This window comes from Lathyrus oleraceus, chromosome 7 (genome assembly GCF_024323335.1).
Source record: "Lathyrus oleraceus cultivar Zhongwan6 chromosome 7, CAAS_Psat_ZW6_1.0, whole genome shotgun sequence".
Taxonomy (NCBI): Eukaryota; Viridiplantae; Streptophyta; class Magnoliopsida; order Fabales; family Fabaceae; genus Lathyrus; species Lathyrus oleraceus.
Genome location: NC_066585.1, coordinates 486,269,754 through 486,296,537, shown reverse-complemented (window position 1 = coordinate 486,296,537; position 26,784 = coordinate 486,269,754). Strand labels below are relative to the sequence as shown.

The following is a 26,784-nucleotide window of genomic DNA, read 5'->3' as shown; positions in this document are numbered from 1 at the left end:
TCACCAATTTCATTTTATTTGGATTTGAAATGATATAGTTATGCATTTTTGAAGTTTGGAAAAATCACTTGATCAATGGTATAGGTCAAAAGTGACCTATAATGTAACCTAATATCACATGCTCAAAAAAGTTGAATTAGAAACATTCAATTTGATTTTTCAATTTGGAAATATTTCATCTCATAAAAATTGAGCAAGTTATGGCCTTGGGAAGTTGACTTTCAAATTAGGGTTTAGACAAAATGACCTATAATGTTTCAACATAGAAAATGATTTTTCAAGCAAAACTAGCTCTAGGTCTCAACATGAAAGTTGTTTATAAATGTCATTCAGAGTAAGTTTTCTCTTGGAATAATTTTCATATGGTGAAAATTGTAGGAGATAGGGTCTAGGGAGACCCAGTTTTGATCAGATGAATTCATCTGGCCAACCACCATCAGCCAACTTGCTAACTTCCAATTCTCTTGACTTTCTTGGATCATGGTAGGTCATATATGCATAAGATTATGACTTTTGAAGTTCCCCTTGAGAAATTTGATCAATTTGTGAGATAGCTTGTTGGAGAAGTTACTCAAGATACCCAGTCAAACTAGGGTTTCCAAGGCAAATCACACTCAAACTCTTGAAGAAAATTTGATCAATATAACATGTAGAGATCATTGGGACTCATATATAATGTTCATAACCATTCTTGAATCAATCCTTGGTTGTGCTCTTTGTTCATGAGGGTCTCAAATCCTAGATGTGATCTTGATGAATCAATGAGATCATGCCCCTACCTACAAAAGAGTTAGATAGATGCAAAGACATATTTTTGGTATTTTAGTTAGTAAAATGATAATATACAAGTATGATATAATCACAAAGTGCTTGGTGATCTCTCTCAAAACAAACCCAATGAAAAAGGGGTAAGGAGGATGCCAAGATAGGATCCTAATGCTAATGCTTATGATGAAATTGCATGAGAGATCTTATGGTCAAAATTGGGGTCTTACAGTGACCATTGAGTATCCAAAGTGCTCGAAAATGCCCCACTAACAACTTTCACGAGTAATAACTCTATTGAACTCCTTACAGACTAGCGGTTTGACTCAAATAATAATAAAATCAACTATAAAATAATAATTTTATCTCAATTTATCAAAAAGGTTATTAACAAGAAAATTGCTAGAATTTCGTCAAACTGGCCCTCAAACTCGAAAATCGCCGAAACCACCGCCTGCCAGCCATAATTCGCTCGTACAGCCCCAACCATACAGCCCGCCGTACAATATCGCCGATGTACAACCCCAGTCGTACAACCCCTACTAAATTTCCGATTTTCCGTTAAAAAAATCTAATTTTATGAAAATTATGTTTTTCTGACATTTGGAAAGTTTTAGGGAAAACACATAGTCAACTTTTTGAAAAAAAATGGGAATGAACATCACATAAGGTTTCTGAAGAAATAAATTTGGGATAACAACACTACCAAATATGGTTGCTCAAATTTACAGACAAAATCTAAAAACTCTGAAATACGATCACAACAACATATACACAAGTTCATAGTAATAAAATTACAATCAACAATAAGAATTGTTAAACCTACAAACAATAACATTTTATAGACCGTAGGAGATTTATCCAAAATCCTCTTGGATTTTCAGAGCAACTCAAGCAAAATCACAAAATTCATCGATCATGGCAATACAGATTTGTCCAAACCCTATTCGGCCAAACAATTATTAGATAGTAAGAAATAAGAAAAAATAAAGCATTACCATGGAGCTGGTGGGAGGGTAAAGAACCCACACCATCCTGCCTGCTTAGTTCATCCATCAATAAGGAAATTCTCCCTCTTACCAAAAAATTGTAGAGTTTCAGATTTTTACTACAACTTCTCCTTCCTAGAGCTCTCGTTGGGGTTTCTAGGCGCTTTCTCTGCTTCCTTTTTTTTTTACATATCAACCTCTATCCCAATTCTCATTTTTTCTATTTAAATAACCTTCTCTTTTTTTGTTAATTCTCAATTTTCCGTCAACACTTGACTATTACTCCTTGACACTCCAATTTTATTAAACTTCTAATTTCACTCCATACTCTTAATTTTTAATTTTTATTATTTTAATTAAATAAATATTTCATTTAAATAAATATTTAATCAAATTTCTCCAAATTTTTATTTTCTCATCTTAGAACAAAATAATTAAATTTATCTAATTATTCATAATATTTCCAATCAATTCTATTTTATTTTACTGCTCTCCAATTCTATAACCCTGATAATTATTAAATTACCAAAATACTCATAAACACCAAATAACAGAAAAATTCAAATATAACGAATAAAATACACTAATAATTGAATAAAGTATTTAATTAAAATTGAGGTGTTACAACATCTCTATCAAAGTACATCAAAGGCAATGAGGTTCATCAAAATATAAAACGGAAAGACCTGATATCCTTTAACCATCATCTCCAATATCCCTGATGTAAAAAAAGAAAAAATAGAAAAGAATGAGGTAGGAATGTTACCTCGAAGGAACAAAGTTGATGCCCCGCGTGTTGTAGATGCTCCCAAAAGGAACGACGCAAATATGTCAAATATAAAGAACAATGTAAAAAGAATGACCGCAAAAGAAGAAGTCGCATGCGAAGAAATTCACAAATGACAAAGAAAGAAAAACTAGTAGTTCCAAAACTCCTTATATATGACCCAATAGGGATGAACCGTGTGATCCATTACATTGTAAAGCACGAACCACGCCATCAACGAACGAGATCTCATCGTGAACTGTTCAAAGTACTTAAGTATCCCAATACATAAGGAATATCATTATTATTAGATAGAGGGACATATGTCAGGACATCCTTGCAAAACATCATCGATCAAGAGAAAAACATTTAATGCATTTGTTTCCAGTGTTGGTGACATCTCGTCAATACTCTTCACTTACTTCGGCTAACAGCCAGCCTAAAGGAGTGCACAGTGAATCCCTCATTCTATAAATAGGAACAAGGGCGAAGAGTAATTGTTATATTTCGTCTGCAATGCTCATGATGAAAGGTCAAAGAGTGAACTCCAAGTACAAATGCCCATGAAATAGATAGATCTTCACACTGACCAGAAGCAAACGATTTCGCCCTCCAACGCACACATCAACCACTATTCAATTTAATCAAATAGTTGTCCATGCAGAATGTCACATCTCCCGCGAACGCATACGTCAACCAATATATATATATATATATATATATATATATATATATATATATATATATATATATATATATATATATATATATATATATATATATATATATATATATATATATATATATTAATGTACATATTGCTCTTCACATTGAATTCATACATGATGTTTATTGTTAGGTTAAGTAAGAAATATAATTTTCTATCAAAAATATAAAAATTAAAAAGATGTGATAATAAAATTTAACAAGCTAAATTAAATAAATTGATCAATTTAATTCATATATCATATTTATTATTTTAGATAAAAGATATACTCTAAAATAAATTAAAATAACTATAAATATAATGTAAGAAAAATTAAAAAATACTCATTCTATATTTATTAACTAATTTAAATATTGATTTTATTATGCTAGCTAGTTTCACTTTAAGAAAAAATAATTTTATTTTATCAAGAAAAATCAAATAAATATTTTTTTTTATCATTTCAAATTTAAGTTAGTCAATGTTTCAAGATTTTTTATTTATTTTTAAAAGGGACCAAAAATCAGGCTTGAATAGAAACTGGAAGTAAAATGAAGAGAAAATTGTAGAACAAGTGACAACGTGCATGAACTCCACGTGTGACTCCTGATGAAGCTCCACGTACACGACCATCCTCGAAAATTGACTCGCTCTATCGATCAGAATATCTAAACTGCAACAACACATGAATCGTATTACAAGACGAAGAACAAAGACAACAATCAAATTACAATCACCAATCAATGGCGTCGTCGACTATCAGCCCAGCATATGCATACACGGTTCTTTACGTAAAAGACGTTGCTCAGTCCGTAGCTTTCTACGCCAAAGCCTTCGGTTATTCCGTTCGCCGCTTAGACGAATCCCACAGGTAGATACTCATTTCTTTCATGATCTTTGAAAAGGTGTGTTATCAGTGTCAAAGTCGTGGTTCAAATACTTGATATTTCATGATTTAATTATTTAATTAATTGATTAATTGTGAAATTTGCATCTCAGATGGGGAGAGTTGGAAAGTGGAAACACGACGATCGCTTTCACTCCAATCCACCAGCACGAGACCGATGATCTCACCGCCGCTGTCCACGCAACTAGATCTAAACATGAACGACCACCGGTGGAAGTTTGTTTCGTTTACCCTGACGTTGATGCTGCTTACAAGGTTAATCACATCTATTGTTAATCAATCTTTAATTCTAGTAATAATTATTTATTGGTTGGTGGATTGATTGATTTTGTATTTAATGAAACAGAGGGCGGTGGAGAATGGGGCGGTGTCGGTGAGCGTACCGGAGGTGAAGGAGTGGGGACAGAAGGTTGGGTACGTCAGAGATATGGATGGTATCGTGATCAGAATGGGAAGTCACGTGAAGCCAGCAAAATTAGATTAATAAAGCTGGACATAGAGCCAAAATATGCTACCATTATGTTTGTTTTTTTCTGTATATGTATCAACAAACTATAACACTATATAAGTCACTGCAATATTATAAATTTTCCAATTCAATGATTTATGTTGCATGGTAATTTTGGGTCTAGAGTTTTTTTGGGATTTAAAAAAGTATCCAAATTCTCTAAACTGAGCAACTCGCTATTAAATTAACATGCATGATAAATTCGTATGTATTGAAATATAAAGCACTGTTTTGTTGATTTTTTAAAGGAAGAAATTGCTTTATTTAATACTCAACAAAGTTATAACGACCAACCCGGGGCAATAAGATGGAGAATCACGTAGAGAGAACAACATAACTCATTCATTTTGATTGAATTTAAATTTGGGTTTTGGTTTAGTATCTATTTCTTAGGTAGTTTATGTATTTTAATTTTAATAATTTTAATATTTAATTTATCTTATGTATTTTATTATTTAATTTTAATAATTTAAAATATTAAATATATAATTAATGTTTTAGTATTCTAATTTATATTTATTATTTAAAATATATGAAATTTTAATTTCTTTTTTGAAAAGGAGTAATTATATTCAAAAAATTTAGTAAATTGTTTATTTAAATTATTGAATGACAGTGTAAAATACCGAAACCGTTTTAATTTTTCAACCTAATTTTTCAATCTATGATGGTTTGGGATTTTATTGAAGACCTTATAAAATTAGTTGGTGTAAGACAGAGTGAGTACTCTATTGAGAAGTGTAACCTGGGTACCAGACAAGCAGTTTAGTAAAAAATTAAAACTAGAAAAAATGCTGATGATAATCGTAAACGCGCATTTTCAAGAAACTTATATGAATTTAAAATTTTAAAAGATTGTCATTTCCAATACAAAACTCTTATTTTTAATTTCTAGTTAATGTACTTGGAACACTTGTTAACAGATCATGATCTGAAAGATTAAAAAGGTTAAACTGTGAAGGGTCATCCTGATTCCAAAAAAAATGAAATCAAGCAATCAGCACAACCTCAATGCAGAATCCAAAAATCACAATATTAAGCAGAAAGACCAAACAATGCACCTATTTTCAAATCATTAAAACTAAACAAAAAAAAAAAGTTTTGCAAATGAACAAAGTAAATTTCCCGTGTCAAACCACCAGGCCAAAGCACTTAGAAAGTTAGAATACAGTTTGTTTTCAATTCCTAACATATGGAACTGAAGAAAATAGAAGTGTAGTGTGACCAACTTCAAAAAAAAAAGCCATTCTAACACGGATCAAAAGCAAAAAGTGAACCAATCCATTACAGGTAAGTTGTATCTTTCTCCAGTTCACAAAAGCACCGTGTTGCGCAGGCGACAAATCACAACATTTCTTGTGACTTCCTTACACATCGGCCAACCTTCTTCCTGAATTCATCTCTGCTATCTCTCCACTCCTTCTGCAAATTAAATCAAATATAGGTCCAATAAGATCAAACTAGTAATTAAGAAAAACTGCCAAGACTAAAGCACGCAAGGAATTTAAATCAGTCATTCGGATGACCAGTGTGAATATTAGAAAGCAATGGTTCCCAGAACAAGCAATATAGTTTTTAGGTATATAAATAAAAGGTTAGAAATAGCTTGAAGCTGATACATCCCAAACAAATAGTCCTTCAGAAACTAATTATTAATGTGGAAGACACTACAACTAAACCATAAAATTATGCCACTGTATTTAGCAACTCATGTAAATCCTCAATACCAAAAAGAAGAACTTCTTGTTCACTTCTAATTACAAATTGTAGAAGTATTATATAAGCACATGGTATTGTTATGCAACATCTCAGTATCAGCCTACTAACACCCTACTGTTAAGATGCCTCTATGTTTTCTAAGATACAAATAAGTAATCTACGAAACGAAAGAATGTAGGTTGCAATAAAACAGTCAAGTAATATTGATTATCAAACTTACTGCAGCTTCAACATTTGCAGGAGATTCGTCATTAGGACCAGAGAGCATTGAGATGATACTCAATACTATACTCTCTACCTGCAAGATAACATACAATTATTTAGCACATATAAGATTTGATTAGTGAATAGTTTTGCGAATAGCAAGTACATGACATCACAAGTGGCATACGATTTCCTAGGACAGACCCAACAATTAATTAATGGAAAGCCAGTGAAACTTTAAACCCAACTTTCAAGATAAAAAAAATTGAAGACATTACGAACATTTTAAAGCTTCTCATTTGATACATTACGCTGGAAAACTGAACACTTGATTCAACTTTGGTCTTTCACTTTGTAGTTCTTCATTGAAAAGTAACCAATGACTAAGCCTTTCACTCTACTTACACTTTGAGAGTAATAGTAAATATAAAAGATATAACTCCAACATGAGAGTTTGGGTTTAGCAAATTGGACTTGTAAGTTGTAATACATAGTAGCTCGACAATATTTGTTTCCTTTGGATAACTTCATAGTCGATAGGTCTCTGTGTATTGTTATTAACGTGTCTTGTTATTAATGTGTAATGATACTAATCTTATACCAAACCAGTCTTCAACATTAGTAGTAAATTAGAATTTTTAATATGCAGTACATCCATTTAAGCAATGAAAAAGGACATAAAATGAGCCGTGGAGTAATTTATCGCAGAATCTGCAATTTCCAAGATGCACTTTATTTGACATTATGGAATTATGAAAAAATAGCATATTCAAACTAAAGGTATTGAAGATAAACTCACAATACTAATAGGTTCAACAACGACGAGTAAAATTCTTATCATACAAAACAACCCCCTACCATCCAAGAAAAGATACAAAAACAAAGTGTATGGTTGTACAGTACTATCACGTACCGTATGAACAGGCGTCCAGCGCTCACTTGCAAGCTCGTAACCATTAGGATCATCACCAGGAGGATGGAGGATAGATATGCAAACCCGGCCATCAGGATATACTGCAAATCAAACAGAAAAACTTCAGTTCCGCATAGTTAATAAAATCAAACCAAAATCACAAATAGACAAAAAACAAACCATTGGGGTGCCATATCTCTGATGTGAATTTCACTGATGGTGGACTATTAGGATAATTGGAAGGAAAGCTCATTATCGCATTGAAAAAACCTCCCTCACTATGAGAAAAAAATCCAACAAATTGACAAACAAAACAACAGAGATAAGTCAGTAAAATTCCAGTGCTACATAGAAAAGAAACAAACAAACAAAAAACTAATAATAAGCTAAACCTATGTGCAAGTACATTTTCAGAAACATAAGAATCAAGTACAATTACAATCTATTAAAATCAAATCAACACAAACAATATCACAAATAGTTGGTGGGCAGTGAGTGTGAGTGTTTGCAACCAAGACATAGACCGATCCAAATAGTTAACAGCATAAACAAAACAAAAACAAGAACCACAACAACCAAATAAGAAGAAACAGCCTTAACGAATTCTCATGATCATCATTAAATAAAAAACAAAAAGAAACCTAAAAGAAAGAAAAAGCCAAAAAAAAAAAAAACCGAAATTGGAAATTGAGAAAAGGAATAAGATAAAATAAAAATTAGTGAGATTGAATTACTAGAGAGTATCAGGGGGTCCAATTATGGTGACACTCCATTCAAAAATATTGCTTTCATCGACCAAACCAGCAGAAAAGCCATCGACGGGATGTTTGCAAAGATCTGCGAAGAAAAAGGGGTTAATAAGAAGATCGCAGAAAGAATCGAAATCCAAAGAAGAGAAAAAAAAGGTTATTATTATTGTTATTATTACCTTTGAGCTGTTTTTGAAGGAGAAGGCTGGCTTGGGACGCCATGAAATCAAGAATGTTTGGAAACCGACAGTTTGATGGATTATTTATACGAATGGAATTAAGAGAAAGATGGTTGGCTTCTCTGTGACTCTTACTTCTTTGTGGGTTTGGGTTCTGCAATGCCAAATCCTATTTATTTATATACAGTTTTTAAATTAGAGTAATAGGTTTGATTTTTATTAGGTTATTCATTATTAGTATTTATCTTGTGGAATAATTTGAATAAAAATTAATTGTGGATTACTATAAATTTGAAGTGTTGATTTTTTATAGCCTAAGGTTGTTGATTTTTTATAGCTTAAGGTTGTGAATTTTTTTTCAAAATAACCAAATTTTTTATAATTTTTTTTGAAATAATCAATTTTTCAAAAAAAAAAACCAAAATAACCAAGTTTGGTAGAGGATGCGTCAGATGAATTGGCGCACCCCATACCAATAAGAGGAGGCGCCAGTAGCATTGGCGCACATGCATTATGCCTCATGAGGAGGCGCCAATGCTTGTGGTGCCTGCATTGACCCTCATGAGGAGGCGCCAATGCTTCTGGCGCCTGAGTGTATTTTTAAAGGTGTATGACGCATACACCCCTCGTATTATTTTTATTTATTTTTTATTTTTTTAGTTATTGAATTTTTTAAAATTTTTTTTATTTTTAATATTTAATATTTATTATTTAATACATAAAAAATGATAATGAAAAAAAATTATTAAATATGTCATAATTGGTTACATTGGACAGACAAAAAACTAATGACCTGTCCGATTATAACGTCTCCCGGTTCCACATCCCGGTGCGTTAGTTTGTCTCCGAGGTGTCCCACGATTTTCTTGAGGTGTTTGTGGTCTTTGGGTGCTGACCTGATCGAGTGATGGTTGGTTGGAAGGTCCGACGGAAGTTCCGGCGGTATTTGACAGCTGTGTCATCATTTGCTCCCAATATCCGGAGGGGCTCTGGCCAACGGCGCTTCCGTAATGGAGTTCGGTGTCCATGTCATCGTAGTTAGGACGCTGGGGTTGGGTGAATTAGGGACGATATAGTTGCCCAAATTGGACCATTGAGTCGTTTTGAAAACGAAACAATGGTTCCTGGGCGTACTATAGTTAAACAGTGGTTGAGTGTTCATTGGTGGGGGGCTACGATGAAGTGACCCATATGAATCATCTGGGCTATAGACTGTTGTGGTTGAGGGGTTTGATTCTTGGTTTTATGTTTGGGTGGGTGGTATGAATGGATTACGACGTTGGATGGTTGGTTGTTGGGTGGTTGGCATGAACGGGTTGCGATGTTGGGTGTGTGGTTGTTGTGTGTATGTGGTCGGTTGATGTTGTGTGGTTGGTTGTTGGGTTTAGGTGGGTTCACATTGGTGTTGGGTGGTGAATTGATGTGGGGCATACGATGACGAAGCAAGTTGGCGCGGATCTGTCAAATACCGCGGCTCAGATACAAATTGCTGAGTTGTTACCGACCTAAACCATGCCATATATTTTTGAGTCGGTCTTGCACCTTGGATGACTGGTTCGTTCAAGATGTGTTGTCGTCGATTCCTCCATTGACGACACATGTCTTTTGCAAAGTCTCTCTAGTCAGAATAATCCCACCGTGCATCGACCCTTTTTGATGTCAATTCCCCAAACACGTGGGAGATTCTGGAATATGTTGTAGTATTCCGAACTGCAGTTTGACCCCGTCACTTTGGTGCATTTCCACTGTAGTGAATCTGATAACCGATGTCTTCGTTGTCCAAACTGCAGCATCGTCATGGTTCACATCATGATTCAAACTCATATGTGGCCTCCAAATAAACTGTAAAACAATACCAAATCGTTAGATGGAAAATAATTTGAGAAGTATTTTTAAATTAAAATATAGTTTGGTAGGAGTATTACATCGTCATGTCCAATGTGGTCCAATAGATTTCGATAAACTACAATAGCGCGTTTCGGACACCTATTGTAGTTCATTCCCCTTATTGACCACCTAAGATAATAAAAAGAAGTGAAAAATATTATTTACTGTTAATTCAAATAATAAATATGATTAACTAAATGGTGAATGGTAAAGTGTTTGACTTACTTGGTTGCAACCTATTTATGTTGTGCAGTTGAACAACTTAGCAATGCATTCAGTTTCAATTCTATTCAAACTATCTACATATTTAATATTTTAACACAATGTCTTACACACAACATTACATGATCAGTGCACATGTCGAAGGTGAAATATTTGACCATCAGTTGTTCGGTTTTTGTTTTCGAAACACAGAGGTGACTCGGTTTACAATAAATCGACGATCAAATTTTTCACATCTGAAACAAAGAATAGAAAAGAAATTGCAGTGCAATAATGTGGGTCAGATCATCTATAAAAATCCGGTTTGGTTTGCAGAAAACCAGGTAAAATTTTATCAGAAGAAGATTCGAGATGATGATGATGTTCAACATATGTTTGGCAGTCATGAACAATCTGGTTACAACGATATAGAGTTGTATATATTACCACATCAACAACAGGAGTCTCAGTACATTGATCAGTCACAAGTGTTTTGTGAGACTGATAACGAACAAGCTGAGGTGAATGTTCCAGACGATGAAGAAGAGGAACCTGAGATCATGGTTAATTCGATGGTGAGCGATGAAGAGGAAGAGGAGCCAATACCAGCAAGTCATGTATATTGCCCACCCCAACACATGACAAGGTTAAATTTGGGTTCAGATGAACCTTCGGCAGATGTATGGTACAATCCTTACATGCAAATGCAAGGATCTCTGAAACAAGGAGACACATTTCGCACAAAAGAGGAATGTGTAAAAGCCATTAAGAAAGTCCACATGCAACTATCACTAGATTTCAGAGTTGACAGAACTGACGCATCGAGGTATAAAGTTTATTGTCCGAATGAGCACTGCCTTTTTAGGTTGTCAGCTTCGTACCGGAAGAGGAGCGAGTCTTGGGAGATTGGATCAATGGGTCCAGATCACACATGCATGCTGACAAACCCAATGCAGGATCATCATAAATTAAGTTCTCAACTAATATGCGATGAAATATTGTCTGTCATTAGCGACAATCTGTCGTTAAAGGTGAGTACAATAATCTCGCATATTAGGGCAGAGTACGAGTACACTCCATCATATAGGAAGGCATGGATAGCTAGAACAAAAGCTGTTGAAAAAATGTTTGGCAATTGGGAGGAGTCTTACAAACAACTTCCAAAATACTTGTTGACTCTAAAACACTATGCTCCCGGGACAATTGTCAAGATGGAAACATTGCCCGCATATACACCAGATGGTACGTGTGCTGTTGGAAATAGAATATTTCACTGTCTATTTTGGACGTATCAACCGTGTATCATAGGTTTTTCTTTCTGTAAACCAATTATACAAATTGATGGTACATGGTTGTATGGAAAATACAAAGGAACGTTACTGATGGCAGTGGCACAAGAAGGGAACAACAATATTTTTCCAATCGCCTTTGCCCTAGTTGAAGGGGAGACTGCTGAGGGATGGAGTTTTTTCCTAAGAAATCTCCGATTGCACGTTGCACCTCAGCCTAACTTGTGTTTGATCTCTGATAGACACCCCTCAATCATCAATGCATATAATAACATTGACAATGGCTGGTAAAATCCTCCTTCGACGCATGTGTTTTGTATTAGACATATTGCTCAGAATTTCATGCGGGAAATCAAAGATAAGACATTGCATAAGAAGGTTGTCAATGCAGGTTATGCATTATCAGAACCTTCTTTCAAACACTACCGCGAGGAAATAAGATTGTCGAACGAAGATGCGGTTCGGTGGATCGATAGTATTTCGTTGGAGAAGTGGACTAGGGCATACGACAACGGTCAGCGTTGGGGCCACATGACAACATATCTTGTGGAATCAATGAACTTTGTCTTCAAAGGCATCTGTAACCTACCAATAACCGCTTTGGTGCAAGCTACATATTTCAGGCTAGGGGCGTTGCTTGAAACCAGACGCTCAAAATGGAGTTCAGTGTTGCAATCTGGACAATTGTTCAGGTATGCTTCAATGAAATTCATCAGACATGAAGCTGCCAAAGCAAACACACACGTGGTTACGGTATTTGACCGAACTAAAGGTTGGTTGAGTGTTGCCGAGTCCATGGATCACAATGAGGGCATGCCGATGGGACAGTACAAAGTCAAACTAGATAAAGGTTGGTGCGACTGCGGAAGGTTCCAAGCCTTTTGTACACCCTGCTTCCATGTCATTGCGGCGTGCTCAAAGGTTCGAAGGGATCCATCCTACTTGCTATCTGAAATTTACAAAGTCGTCAGCCTTTCTAATGTTTATAAAATTAGTTTTTCGGTAGTGGCAAAAGAGGATTATTGGCCAGAATATCAAGGGGACATTGTTTGGCACAACGAAGTTATGCGAAGGAAGAAAAAGGGTCGCTCTAACAGCACCCGGATTCGAACTGAAATGGATACGGCGAACAAAATGGTTAGACTATGTAGTTCATGTCGTCAATCAGGTCACAATCGTAATAACTGTCCTAGTGTTGGAACGAGCACAACCAGATAAATTCAGATGTACCTCTGTTGCTATATATGGAAAACTAAATTTATTTCAAAGTACCTCTGTTGCAATATATGGAAAACTAAATTTACTTCATAGTAGACGTCTGTGACGAAAAGGCAGTTGTTCATAAAAAATAACACAAACAATTAAAACAACTAGAATACAAAAACTATGCGATTACAACCATCAAAACAATTTTGAACATGTAATGCATCATCCTACGAGCGTCTTGGTCGGTCTTAATATCCACCCATTCGCGCACTTCTCCGTGTTGGTTGAACGTGGACACAAGCCATTGTATTCTTCTAATCCGTTCACCCTCTCCAATTTCTCCCTCTAACCAATTGTACAACGTCCGATTAAGACGTTCAAACGTATCTGTGTTCCAAAGTCGAACCTGTATTGGAGCCGCAATGACATAAAATATTACATCAGCATTTCGTTTCTGAATGTATGCAAACATTGTTGAAACAAAGAAAATTGAAATTAATGGTTGAACTAGACTAGGAGATGAATTTGAGTGAAAATAATTGTATGCAAGGCGTGGTATTTATAGAGACGGAACGTCTATTGGACAAAACACGTGGGCGCTAGTTGAATTGGTGCCCACATGACCATTACAAGTAGGCGCCACATGAATTGGCGTCCACCTTTAAAAATACACTCAGGCGCCAGAGGCATTGGCGCCTCCTCATGAGGGTCAATGCAGGCGCCACAAGCATTGGCGCCTCCTCATGAGGTCCAATGCATGTGCGCCAATGCTACTGGCGCCTCCTCTTATTGGTATGGGGGTGCACAAATTCATCTGGCGCATCCTCTACCAAACTCGATTATTTTGGTGTTTTTTTTGAAAAATTGGTTATTTTAGAATTTTTTTTGAAAAATTTGGTTATTTTGAAAAAAAAAATCAAAGGTTGTTTTTTATAAGATTATTTTATAGTATGTGTTATGAGATCAACCAAAATTTAAATATTATAGGATTTTGTTAAATGATTCAAATTTTTTAAAAAAATTGAGAACATATTTGATTTGGTTTTGTAAAATTTATAATCTTGTACAATTTTCATTAATTGACAAATTTATAATTTTGTACAATTAAAAAAAAAATTCTAAAAATAAAATTACTAAACATGTTTTTTGTAAGTATTTTTTAAAATTAAATTATAAAATAGCCTTTAAAAACTAAACCCTAAACTCATTCAACAAATCCTAAGAATTTTAATTTCTAATACATTTTTTTTATATAAATAGTCAAATTAACTTGTGTCTTTAAAACATGTGTATTATTAAGAAATCCTAAAGAAAATTTTATCATTTAAAAATTATATTATATTTATTCTTAAATATAAGAAGCATTAAGATTTTTCTTGTTTCTTTTTATAAAATTTTATTCAAATATTAAATTGTGTTAATAATAATAATAATAATAATAATAATAATTATTATTATTATTATAATAATAATAATAATAATAATTATTATTATTATTATAAATATATTAATTATTATTTTACTCATATATCCATTGTTATTTTATATACTTTTCTGAATCAAACATAACATATATACTATTTTGTATTATATTTATAAAAACATATACTATAGTATTTTGATTTTCAAAAAGAATAAATAATATACTATTTGTGTTAGCTCATGTTTTTTACGCTCATCCAGAATTATCAAAATTGGAAAATATGTATAGTTGGTTTCGACCAAGAAGTAGTATTCGACCAGCTGGAAGTGAGTCGACTTGGCTAGGTGGATAAAGATCAAGCTTATAGGTGAGACTTCAGAGCGGTCCTTTAGAGAAGCGGTTGAAAACGGTTTTCGATCAAACATTCAAAATTCAAATAAAGGAGGGAATTTCGCCTTCATCGAAAACCGTAAGAGCACAAGTGGAGCATGGTGAATGAATGCGTGCATGCAAGGCGTCATGTGTCTCGACGTGATTGAAGAACCATCAAAGTGGTTATTTCAATCGAATATTAATATAGGGCCTTAGTGTTAGAAAAGCGTGTGCCAAATTGTGTACAAAATTTGTAAATTTACTAAGTATTCGTGTGAAGAAGAATTGTAAAACACAGAATGTATGTTGTCTACACCATTGTTGGTTATTTCAAAGCAATATAAATTTGTCTTTACTTTTTTCCAGAAATATACTTCTTCACTTCTTCTTTTCAAACACCTTCCTTTTACTTTATCATTTGCAGTTTTAAGATTTTTTTGTTCTTTCCCTGCATTCAACACTTACTTTACAGTCTTAAGATTCCTGTACTTGCGACATTTACTTTGTCATTTCTAAATCCTTTATGATTTTTGTTGTTTACTTCACTCTTTTTTATTAGTTTCAAACGCTGGTTTAAGATCTTTTTCATTCAACTCACCCTTTGTTCTTAGTTTTCTTTTAAACTCTGATTTGACGCTTAGTCTTGATTATTCGTTACTACCACATTTCTAAAACACTTAGCACATGTCCTAGGATCAATCTGATCGATCTTGCGAGTAACCAAATTTAGAAATTTGGAAGATCAGCGGTTGTGTACCAATTTTCCAGGTAAACAAATTGGCACGCCCAGTGCGACCAATGCTAACATTACGTATGGTGTGTAGTTCTGGTTGTTAAGTTTTTGTTTGGGGAAAGATTCGTTGTATGCTTTTAAGAAGTGGTAAAATAGCCATAAACAACGAACGACGAACAGGGAGAGAATCCCATACGAGGATGGAGAATGTGAATCCACCAGACACTCAAAACTCTCAAAATCCATCTACTAGTAACATAACGCCCCTTCTTCTTTGATAGGGGCGAACACGGCCACAACGCATGCGTCCGAAGTAGTTCCGTCTATGGTGAGTTCGATACCTACGCATTCGATCTCCCATCTTGAACCAATTTTAACCTACATTGGGCCTAGGGGACCTCCTCACACTCCTTCACCAATTAGAGATATTCCAAATAGGTCGTTGGTACCCCCTGGTTTCTCAATACCATTTAGTGGTCTAGAGCAGCCGTATGGAATGCCAACTTCAGTGATGGCTAATCTACAGAACGCGGGCTCTACTTTTTCAGAACTGGTGGTCAACATAAATTCGCCAGTGCAAGGGTCTGGGGTAAACATGGGTCGAACCAACCAATCCTTAGGTTTGAGACACCAAACACAACTACTTACTCTTACTAATAATTCTCCGGTGGCATGGAGGAAACAGATGAACGAAAGCAATCAGACTTTGACCACTGTGTTAAATCCTCTAATTCAGAATACGACTCAGTCGAATCAACAGATGACAGCACACGTGGCTCGAAAGTTTGAGTTTCTTGGTATACCTCAGCACCAACGTCCTCTTCCTAGGGATTGGGTAAGAGAGAATCAAGAGTCCACATTTGAGGAAGACCTCACCATTAACCAGATCCCACAAAACCAATGGGAAGTAGTAGTACCCCCTAGGAAGGAACCACATATACCTAGGGAACCGAGGGTGTTAATGGTGACTAGAAATCAAAATGCCGATGATATCATGCGTTAAGTTCGACATGACGATGTGGCAGCAGAAAATAACCTAGCAGCTATAGTCGAAATAATTATGGTTCGAAATGGGGTAAATTTTGGCCTTAGAAGGCCAAACTATACGTCGCCTTTAGCAGAGTATATCTTACAAGCAGAATCACCCCTCAGGACCAAAATCTCCAAATTCACCAAGTTTGTTGGGGATACTACAGAGTCTACCGTTGAACATGTGGGGAGATATTTAATCGAGGCTGGAGATATGTCAAATAACGAGAGCCTTAGGATGAAATTTTTTCCAAGTCCTCTTACGAAGAATGCTTTCACATGGTTCACAACCTTGCCCCAAAATTCGATCCACACTTGGAACCAACTGGAAATAATGTTCCATGAGCAGTTCTACATGGGGCAAACGAAGATAAGTTTGAAAGAGTTGGCTAATGTCAGACGAAAGTTCACTGAGCCAATTGATGACTATCTGAACAGAGTTCACAGAGTATGAATTGGTCAAAATAGCCGCTGGGGGCCATGACTATTCGATTAGAAAGAAACTAGATACTCAATACCTAAGGGATATGGCCCAATTGGCTGACAGAGTTTGACAGGTAGAACGTTTAAAGGAAGAAAAGCTAGGGCGAACAAAGGTAAAAGGGTAGCCTATGTCGATTTCAGGAATGATGGCGAAGGTTCATGTCATGAAGTTTCAGACTTCGATGACAATGAGATCGACCTTGCTAAATTGACACAGGGGCCACCATATACGTGCAAAGTTTTAGCCCCTTCGAATGGAAAAAATCCTGTCGAACCTGAAAAGAATGACAAATTTCCTAAGAAAACATATACGTTTGACGTTACAAAATGTGACGAAATTTTTGACTTACTAGTCAAAGATGGTCAGATGATAGTACCTCCGGGTGCTAAAGTACCCCCTTTAGAACAAAGAAAGAAAATAGGGTTTTGCAAATACCATAGTTTTTTGGGTCATAAAACGTCTCAATGTTTTCTTTTCATGGACCTGGTGCAGAGTGCCATCCAGGAGGGAAGACTAAAGTTCGGAGACAAAACAAGGAGCCAGATGAAGATCGACTCTGATCCTCTACAGATAGCTAAGGCTCATTATACTAAGCCAGAGGAAGTGAATCTTATTGAAGTCGCTGATGATTTCTACATGACCGAAGTCACTAAAGATTTCGTCAATGGACCTGTTATGGCTAGGGTTCATGAGTACTTAGAGCAATCACCTTTTGATGATTTCTCCCAAAAGGATACAGGGGATGTCAACAAGAAAAATGTTGAAATCTCAGATGTAGAGGATGCTGGAAGTTCAAAGTTAATGATGATTACTAAAGAAACCGCTGATAATTTCATTCAGATGGACAAGGCCACTGACGGCCTTCAAAAACAATTTCATTCTATGGAGGTCGATGATGAATGTCGAAAGGAGGAGTATAACAAGGTATCCTTCCCTCAGGAGGAAGAAACGATGTCGGTCTTCCTCCGAAGGTGTCACAAAAAGAAGTCGAAAGTTATGCTATGCCCTAGGTGTAATGTTGTTTTCGACAAAAAGGCAGCTCAAAATCTTGAAGGGGTTAGGAAAGTAAATCACCAAGATGGCTATAAAGCCATCCACAATCATCAAATGGGTAAGCCAAAAAGGGCTTTTGATCCTAGGAGATACCCTGATCCTAGGCGCCCCATGGTGAAGTTGAGCGAAACCAAGCAAGCAGGGCGAAATTTCAAACCCATGACCTTTAAGCCAAACATCAAGGGATAAAATGGAAAGTGGGTTAAGCAAATTACTGGCAGGAAACGTGGTCATGGAAAGTGGCAGAACTTCGAGGTTGAAAGAGGTTCGTCGCTGGCTTACCACCAGGAATTTCGGTCCGACAAAAGGATTTCACATGTGTCCGAGAACTATAAAGGAAAAAACCATATGACGAGATCTCAGTGGAAAAGAGAACAAAGAAGGAAAAAAGCCAAAAGAGAAGATGGTGAGATGGATCAGGTTGAGTCAAGTACCAACGTGATTGTAAAGAAAAGGGATGACCCAAACTTCACCAAAAGAGATCCCAATATTTCAGGTAAAATGGCTGGAGAGAAATACAATCAGGTGGCCGTCGAAGATGAATTGTTAACTGACAACTTCGACTCTGGTTCAAAGGTTTCCTTAGACATTTTAGTTAGAGTGGTATCTATAATGCCCAGGGAATTCGATTGAATTACTGAAGTCGAAGACAATGACAGTATCACTGAGAAGGAGATGGCCGCTCACAAGCCGGTATGTTACTATGTAATGAACAACAGTTGTGTCGAAGAGAAAAATGTTTTTTTCGAAAGGCCCAGTGAAGCCATGAAGAGCCACCTGAAACCCCTCTCCATCACTGGAAAAGTCGAAGACATCCTGGTTAACAAAATATTGGTGGATTGTGGAGCGACTGTGAACTGGATGCCTCACCGCATGCTGAGGAAAATTGGAAAATATGATACTGATGCCAAACCTCATAATATGGTGTTAACCAACTATGAAGGTAAAGTAGGTTCCATCCTAGGGGCTATCCAATTCGAATTAACTGTGGGGACAGTCATTAGGTCCATAATGTTTATGATTGTGGAAACAAAGGCCAACTACATTTTGTTGCTTGGAAGAGAATGGATCCATGGAGTCGGAGTTGTCGCATCTTTAATGCACCAGAGGATAATAATTTGGCGCCCAGATGGCATCGTTGAAAATATAGAGGCGAATCAGGGGTACTTTAAAACCCCTATCAATCATGTCGATATGCGCCAGTTTGACAAAGACTTAGCCACTATAGCTCCTTATGATTCAACTGAGTTTGCGTTTACCCCTGACGACAACGCCTATTGTTCCTTGTCACTACACCCTCACTATGGTTTTCGGTGGGACAGAGAGATAGTAGGCGAAGACAACTTCAGATATTTGGGAGTATTTGGAATCGACCCCACAGGATGGGGAAGTAAATTCAGTAATGATGACTGAGTTTACAACTTTAAAGAGGATTTCGGCTTACATAGCCGAAAACAAGCAACAATCGGCCTTAGAGGCCGAGGTAAAAAATATGGTTGTTGAAGCCAGTGAAGTTTCTCCATCAATAGGTCCCGGAAAGGACTTTGACCCAATGCCACCTAATAAAGGTCAGGATGAAGAGCAAGACCAGAGGCTCGATGCGATCTACGACGATGAGCCTTTGGGTTTCGAGAAGGATCCGCTAGAAATAAACATTAAGATGATGGCTCAGGACCCCCTTGAAGAAGTAGACTTGGGAGAGGGGGTAATAAAAAGGCCGACTTACATCAGTGCCAACATTCATCCTTAACTCAAGATCGAAGTGGTCCAGTTGCTGAGAGAGTTTAAAGACTGTTTCGCATGGGACTATGATGAAATGCCTGGTTTAAGCAAGGAGTTGGTCGAATTGAAACTGCCGATCAAGCCTGGAAAGAAGCCTGTGAAGCAGAACCCAAGACGATTTGCTCCAGCAATATTGTCGAAGATCAAGGAGGAAGTTGAAAGGCTTCTCCATTGTAATTTAATTCGCACGGCCAAGTATGTCAAATGGTTAGCTAACATTGTGCCAGTTGTAAAGAAGAATGGTACTTTAAGGGTTTGCATAGATTTTAGATATTTAAATACTATAACCCCAAAAGATGAATATTCGATGCCAGTGGCGGAAATGTTAGTCGATTTTGTTGCACGCTATGAATATTTAAGCATGTTTGACGGGTATTCTCGGTATAATCAAATATTTATTGTCGAAGAGGATGTCCCAAAAACATCATTTCGTTGCCCTGGAGCCTTAGGCACCTACGAATGGGTAGTGATGCCTTTCGGTTTGAAAAATGCTAGGGTGACCTACCAAAGAGCGATGAATTCGATCTTCCATGATTTCATAGAAACTTTTATGCAAATCTATATAGACGATATTATTGTTAAGTCTGTTTCAGGGAAGAGTCATGTAGACCACCTTCGAGTATCTTTCGAGAGAATGAGAAAATATGGTCTAAAAATGAATCCTTTAAAATACGCTTTTTGTGTGCAGACTGGGGATTTTCTAGGTTTCGTGGTCCATAAAAAGGGGATCGAAATAAAATATAATAAGACCAAGGCCATCATGGAAGCGAAAGCGCCATCGACGAAGAAAGGTTTGCAGTCGCTGCTGGGCAAGATCAATTTCCTAAGGAGATTCATCTCAAACCTTAGTGGGAAGATGCAAGCATTCTCGCCTTTGCTTCGACTCAACAAGGAAGTGTTTGAATGGGGGCAGGCTTAACAAGAAGTGTTCGATAAGATTAAAGCATACTTGAGCCATCCATCAATCTTAACACCACCTTGCAGAAATAAAAGTATGAGATTGTATATATCTGCATCTGACAAAACCTTAGGGAGCATGTTAGCCCAGGAGGATGATAATGGTGTTGAAAGATCCATTTACTATCTCAGTAGAGTTTTAAACGATGCAGAAACTAGGTATAGCATGATCGAAAAATTATGTTTATGCTTATATTTCTCCTGTACAAAATTGAATCATTATATCAAACTTGCTGACGTGTATGTTTCATCTCATTATGAGGTTATTAAACATATGTTATCCAAACCAATTTTGCATAGTCGAATTGGGAAATGGGCATTAGCATTAACTGAATTCTCTTTAACATACATGCCATTAAGAGCTGTTAAAGGACAAGTGGTAGCGGACTTCATAGTTGATCACTCCATTGACGCCAACACATTGAACTATGTCGAATTGGGGTCGTGGAAGTTGTACTTCGACGGATCTAGTCATAAGGATGGCACAGGCGTCGGGGTCGTAATTGTTTCTCCTAATAAAATTCCAACAAAATTCGAGTACAACTTTCATTAATTGACACATTTATAATTTTGTACAATTTAAAACAATTTCTAAAAATAAAATTACTAAACATGTTTTTTGTAACTATTTTTTAAAAACTAAACCCTAAACTCATTCAACAAATCCTAAGAATTTTAATTTCTAACACATTGAATTTCTTTTATAATAGTCAAATTAACTTGTATCTTTAAAACATGTGTATTATTAAGAAATTCTAAAAGAAAATTTTATCATTTAAAAATTATATTATATTTATTCTTAAATATAAGAAGAATTAAGGTTTTTCTTGTTTCTTTTTATAAAATTTTATTCAAATATTAAATTGTGTTAATAATATTCTTTTCGGTAGCCTAACAGATAAGAACTCCATAATTAAGCGTGTTTGACTTGGAGTAGTATTTGGATGAGTGACCTCCTGGAAAGTTTTTCGGGAAGCGTGTGAGTAAGGACAAAACATTATTTGGATGGGTGACCTCCTGGAAAGTTTCCCGGGAAGCATGTGAGTGAGGACAAAACATGCTGAAAAGACACGTTTTGGTTTGTGAGGTCAGTCGATAATCCTGAAAGCAGTCGGTAATCATGTAACGTCAGAGAGGCCAAAAAATGGTTATATGTTACACCCGAGGGCGATGGAGTGGTTGTCGGTGCACGAGGCATGATAATGAGACACTCCTAGCAGTTTCTAGGGAAAAAAATGAATTCACATCAGAATGAGAGGGATCCTGAGACCGTGTAGGTATATAACTGCATGGTTGAATGAAGGCTTATAGAGATTAATTGATATTACCTATACCAACAAGGTACATCTTCTTTTCGGTAGCCCAATATATAAGAACTCCATAGTTAAGCGTGCTTGACTTGGAGTAGTATTTGGATGGGTGACCTTTTGTAAGTTTCTTGGAAAGCATGCGAGTGAGGACAAAACATGTTGAAAAGGCTTGTGTTGGTATATGGGGTCAGTCGGTAATCCTAAAAGTAGTATGGGGTGTTACAAATGGTATGAGAGTTAGACCTCTCCCAGTACGATGTAGTTCGGGGACGAACCAAGCGAAAGTTGGTGGGCATGTAACACCCGAGGCTAGAGAGGCCAAAGAGTGGTTACATGTTACACCTAAGGGCGAGTGAGTGGTTGTCGATGCACGAGGCATGACAATGAGACACTCCTAGCATCTTTTAGGGAAAAAACCGAATTCACATCCAAATGAGAGGGATCCTGAGGTTGTGCAGGTATGGGACTGCATGGTTGAAGGAAGGCTTATAAGGATTAATTGGTACTACCTATATCAACAAGATGCATCTTCTTTTCGGTAGCCTAACAGATAAGAACTCCATAGTTAAGTGTGTTTGACTTGGAGTAGTATTTGGATGGGTGACCTCCTGGGTAGTTTCCCAGGAAGCATGTGAGTGAGGACAAAACATGCTGAAAATACTCGCGCTGGTTTGTGGGGTCAGTCGGTAATCCTAAAAGCAGTTTGGGGTGTTACAGTGGCCGCCTTCATGAGTTTTAACTTCCGTATCTTTGATGTATATCTCGAAGTTCCGACCAATTGTATTTGAAAAAAAAGGTGTATGTGAGTCTTTGGTAAGTTGCTTCGAAGTTTTTCAAATTGAAGGACATCACATCATAATAAAAGTTATTTTAGCTAGTCATGAACGTCGTTTTTGGGGTGTCATCGGGCTCATCCTGATCTGGTTGTAACCTGAATATGCATCCATAAAAATAAGTGTCTTAAGATCTGAGGAACCATCAATGAGTCGGTCGATACTAGATAAAGGGTAAGAACACTTTGGATATGCTTTGTTGAGGTCGGTAAAATCCATACGCATCCTCCATTTTCCAAAGTTCTTCTTTACCATTACTACATTAGTCAGTCATGTGGGATACTTTATTTCTGGATGATGTTGGCTTATAGGAGCTTTTTGACCTCCTCTTTGATGGTTTGTCTCTTCTCATTGCTTTCCTTTCTTTTTTGTTGACTGACGGGTCTGACCCTCGACCTGATGGATAATTCGTGACACACAACATTGGGATCAATGTCGAGCATATCAACTGGTAGCCAAGCAAAAATATTGATGTTATCCCTTAATATGTGAGTTATCTCTGACTCGTCTCTTAGGGATATGACAATTCTCAGTTGGGTTTTCTTGTGCTTTTTAGGGATAATATGAAGGATCTTTAACTCTTTGATCGGAGTCAAACTATCTTTTGGTGGGCCACCCTATGGGTTAAGATCTACGAAATGAACATCATGAGAATTCACAAATGGTTTGCTTTTATTAGACCTTCGCATTTTCAAACTATCCCGGTAATACTGTTTGGCTTGCTTCTTATTATCCTTGACTATCCCTACTTGAACATCGCCAATGGATACTTCATGGTCAAGTATAATGTTGATAACACCGCCTCTAAAGAGTCAAATGTTGGTCGGCCAATTATTATGATGTAAGGTGAAGGGGAATTGATTACCATGTACCTAAACTTCTTCGATTCCGCATTCCTCCCACTACTAAAAATGGTGCATAAAGTAATCTAGCTCAGCACTTGTACTTGCTCTCCCGAGAATCTGACCAAAGACCCTTTGAAAGGTTGTAACGAGTCTGGCTCCAACCTCAGACCTCAGAAAGCTTCCTAGTAGAGTATATCCTCTGAATTTCCAAGGTCGATTAGAACTCACTTCACACCCCAATTGCCAATCAAAAGGTTGACATCATTGATTCATCTTCATGGGGAATTATGTCATCTGCATCCCGCTTAGAGAAGCCGATTTAATGGTCGGGGGAATGAGACTTGGGAACAGGGTACGGGAGACGTGCATCACCCGTCTTGCGTAATTTTTGTATGACCTGCTAGATTCTCCTCCACCAGTGAATCCCCTGACAATAATATTGAGGGTGTGACGTGGAGCACTTATTTCACGATCATCCGAGTTATTTTGCTTTTGTCGATGATGTTCGTTCCCATGTGCGATTTGGGGAGGATCGTCTGGCTTTGTGTACACATTTTTGTAGGTGTCCCTTCTGTATAAGCTTCTCAATCTCCTATTTTAGGTGGTGGAAATCCTCAATATGATGTCCTCATATCTTGTGGTATTTATACCAACAGTTAACGATCGTGCCCAACACCCCGTTTTTTATTAGATATTTTATTATATTTTTATTGTTTGAATTATGGATTTTGATGATTTATTTTATGGCTGGGTATTTGCGGAGTATGTATCCTTGAGTTAGAGGTATAAAGAAATGATATAAGTAAGTAAAATTATTTAGAAATATTTTGATAATTAAAAATAATGTTTTGTTTATTTTTATTATATTAATTAGTGAAGATAGAATAATTGAGTCAAATATGAGAAATTGAGAAAGTTATTGGGAGGAAGGAATATGAGATAATTAAGTTGGGTCAAGTTGGTGATTTGGAAAAGTTTACCCTAAAAATAAAAAGTTAAGAGGAACCTAGGTTTAGGGGATTTTCACATTATATGACATTCGAGGAAAAGGAGCAAAGAGGCAATAGGAAAGGTGATTAAGGGAAGAGAGTGAAAATTTCAATTTAGAATTTTTGTAAGGAATTCAGGTAAGGGTGAGAATTTGCTCAATAGTAATGGGTATGGTAGAAGAGTAGAATGGAGGAACCTTTAACTTCCTTAGGGTTGGGTGTTTTGATTTATAATTTTGAATTTGGATGCTATGATGGTTGTTATATGATGATTATATGATGAATTTCGTGTCCCTTATGTGCGTATAATTTGGATCCACCATTGTTGCAATTTTGAAGGTTTTAAGCATAATCTTAAAACAATGATTAGATTCTTTAATTGTGTTAAAACTGTAAATTAACTTTAGATAATTAGAGTACTACATGAGTTGTAATTTTCTGAGCGTTTTCCTTTTTACGGAATCGAAATCGGAGGTCCGGAAGGCCTCCAACGATGAAAAACGCAGAAAATTATGCATTCGGTCTGTCACGATCACGCTCAACGCGGGAGCATTTTTTGTGTTTTTCGGTCGAAATCGATTTGGCCATAACGTTTGATCCGTAAGTCCAAATTGAGTGTCGTTTGAAGCGTTGGATATATGAAATAGAGGGATATAACTTAGATTCAGGGATAAAATGATTTTGGTGATTATTCCATGGATGTTTTTGGGCTTGAAGAAGATGAAAACTATGTTGGAAATTTTAGAAAACAATAACTTTTTAGTAACGTCTTCGTGCACGGTTTTGATCATAACTTTCAACTCGTGAATCATTTTGGGTTGGGGTTTAAAGCATTAGAAAGTTGACTCTCAAAGATATAAAGTGACGGTCATAGGTGAATTATTTAAGTATTATTCCTACGCCTACTGTGTTGGTGAAGTTTTGTTCATACGTTCGATTAATGAATTGTTAACATATCCCGACGATTTTGGTCATAACTTTTATTCCGTAAGTCCAATTTTGATGTCGTTTGAAGCGTTAGAATGTTGATGCTCATATCTATAACATGGTAGTGATTATTGATATGTTTTAATAATATTGACATGCATAGTATGTTAATAAATGTATTGGTTTATACGTTTGGTTGATGAATCGTTGCATTTGTTGTAATATTGTGGTGTGATGATTATGTTGTTATGTCGATGATGTTAAGATATTGATGAGTTGTTGCTGTTTGTTGATATTATTCATGTGGCAACATGAGTTGGTTGTTGCATGATGAATGATGTGATGCATAAATGATGAGATGTGTGTGGGGATCCTTTAGGTGGACCTTGTTGTGTTAATGCATGTTATTTGAGAGTCATGCATCTTGGTGTTTGGGTTTCGGTCCAATTTTAGTGAGCCTCGATTCTATGGTGATGGATCGGGTGCGAGTAACTAATTCTTATTATGAGGGATTAGTGAAGCGTTACCTATGTTGATGATAACTAGTTTTGGTTAGCCTTGATCCCATTATGATGGATCGAGTGTGAGTAGCTAATTCCTATTATGGGGTATTAGTGAAGCGTTACCTATGGTGATGGTAGAGATTTTGGTGTGCTCCGGTTCCAAGAGGTAATTGATCCTATGGTGGGGATCATGAAGTGAGATGAACCAGAGTGTCCATATTTGGTACCACATGTATGTCGAGTCAGTGTTGAGTACATTGCATAAGTGTTGCATTTGTATTGGTTGTTATTTATGTGTTATTAGATGAGATGTTGTTGCATATGATGTTAATGATAATTGAGATGTGGTTTTCTATGATGTTGATGATAATTGAGAAGTTGTCATGTATGATGTTGATTATGATTTAGATGTAAGAATGTGATATATCATTGTGCATGATTGTGTAGATGTTGTACTCTATTCGTCATTCTATATCCTTATTATTGAAATGAATTCTCACCCATTTTGTTTGAATGTTGCCTTTACATGGGCATCGTGCAGATACTCAAGAGTAGT

At 36.3% G+C, this 26,784-nt stretch overlaps 2 protein-coding genes across 2 annotated transcripts; one reads left to right on the top strand and one right to left on the bottom strand.

Annotated features, from left to right (window-relative positions):
• Positions 1-3,768: 3,768 nt before the first annotated feature.
• On the top strand, positions 3,769-4,736 carry LOC127106551 (uncharacterized). The gene is made up of 3 exons (XM_051043834.1): positions 3,769-4,097; positions 4,226-4,388; positions 4,480-4,736. The coding sequence occupies exons 1-3, from the start codon at positions 3,970-3,972 to the stop codon at positions 4,615-4,617; spliced, it is 429 nt and encodes a 142-aa protein (XP_050899791.1). The 5' UTR covers positions 3,769-3,969; the 3' UTR covers positions 4,618-4,736.
• Positions 4,737-5,762: 1,026 nt separating this feature from the next.
• LOC127105259 (ubiquitin-conjugating enzyme E2 7) lies at positions 5,763-8,614 on the bottom strand. The gene is made up of 6 exons (XM_051042428.1): positions 8,406-8,614; positions 8,212-8,314; positions 7,658-7,755; positions 7,478-7,578; positions 6,581-6,658; positions 5,763-6,063 (listed from the first exon to the last, which is right to left on the bottom strand). Exons 1-6 carry the CDS (start codon positions 8,446-8,448, stop codon positions 5,986-5,988), a joined length of 501 nt encoding a protein of 166 aa, XP_050898385.1. The 5' UTR covers positions 8,449-8,614; the 3' UTR covers positions 5,763-5,985.
• Between the last annotated feature and the right edge of the window lie 18,170 nt (positions 8,615-26,784).

Coding starts and splice junctions, on each gene's coding strand:
- LOC127106551 (XM_051043834.1), top strand. CDS start 3,970: ATGGCGTCGTCGACTATCAGCCCAGCATATGCATACACGGTTCTTTAC. Junction 4,098..4,225: donor CGCTTAGACGAATCCCACAG/GTAGATACTCAT, acceptor TTTGCATCTCAG/ATGGGGAGAGTTGGAAAGTG. Junction 4,389..4,479: donor ACGTTGATGCTGCTTACAAG/GTTAATCACATC, acceptor TTAATGAAACAG/AGGGCGGTGGAGAATGGGGC.
- LOC127105259 (XM_051042428.1), bottom strand. CDS start 8,448: ATGGCGTCCCAAGCCAGCCTTCTCCTTCAAAAACAGCTCAAAG. Junction 7,756..8,211: donor GGACCCCCTGATACTCTCTA/GTAATTCAATCT, acceptor TTTTTCTCATAG/TGAGGGAGGTTTTTTCAATG. Junction 7,579..7,657: donor AGAGATATGGCACCCCAATG/GTTTGTTTTTTG, acceptor TTTGATTTGCAG/TATATCCTGATGGCCGGGTT.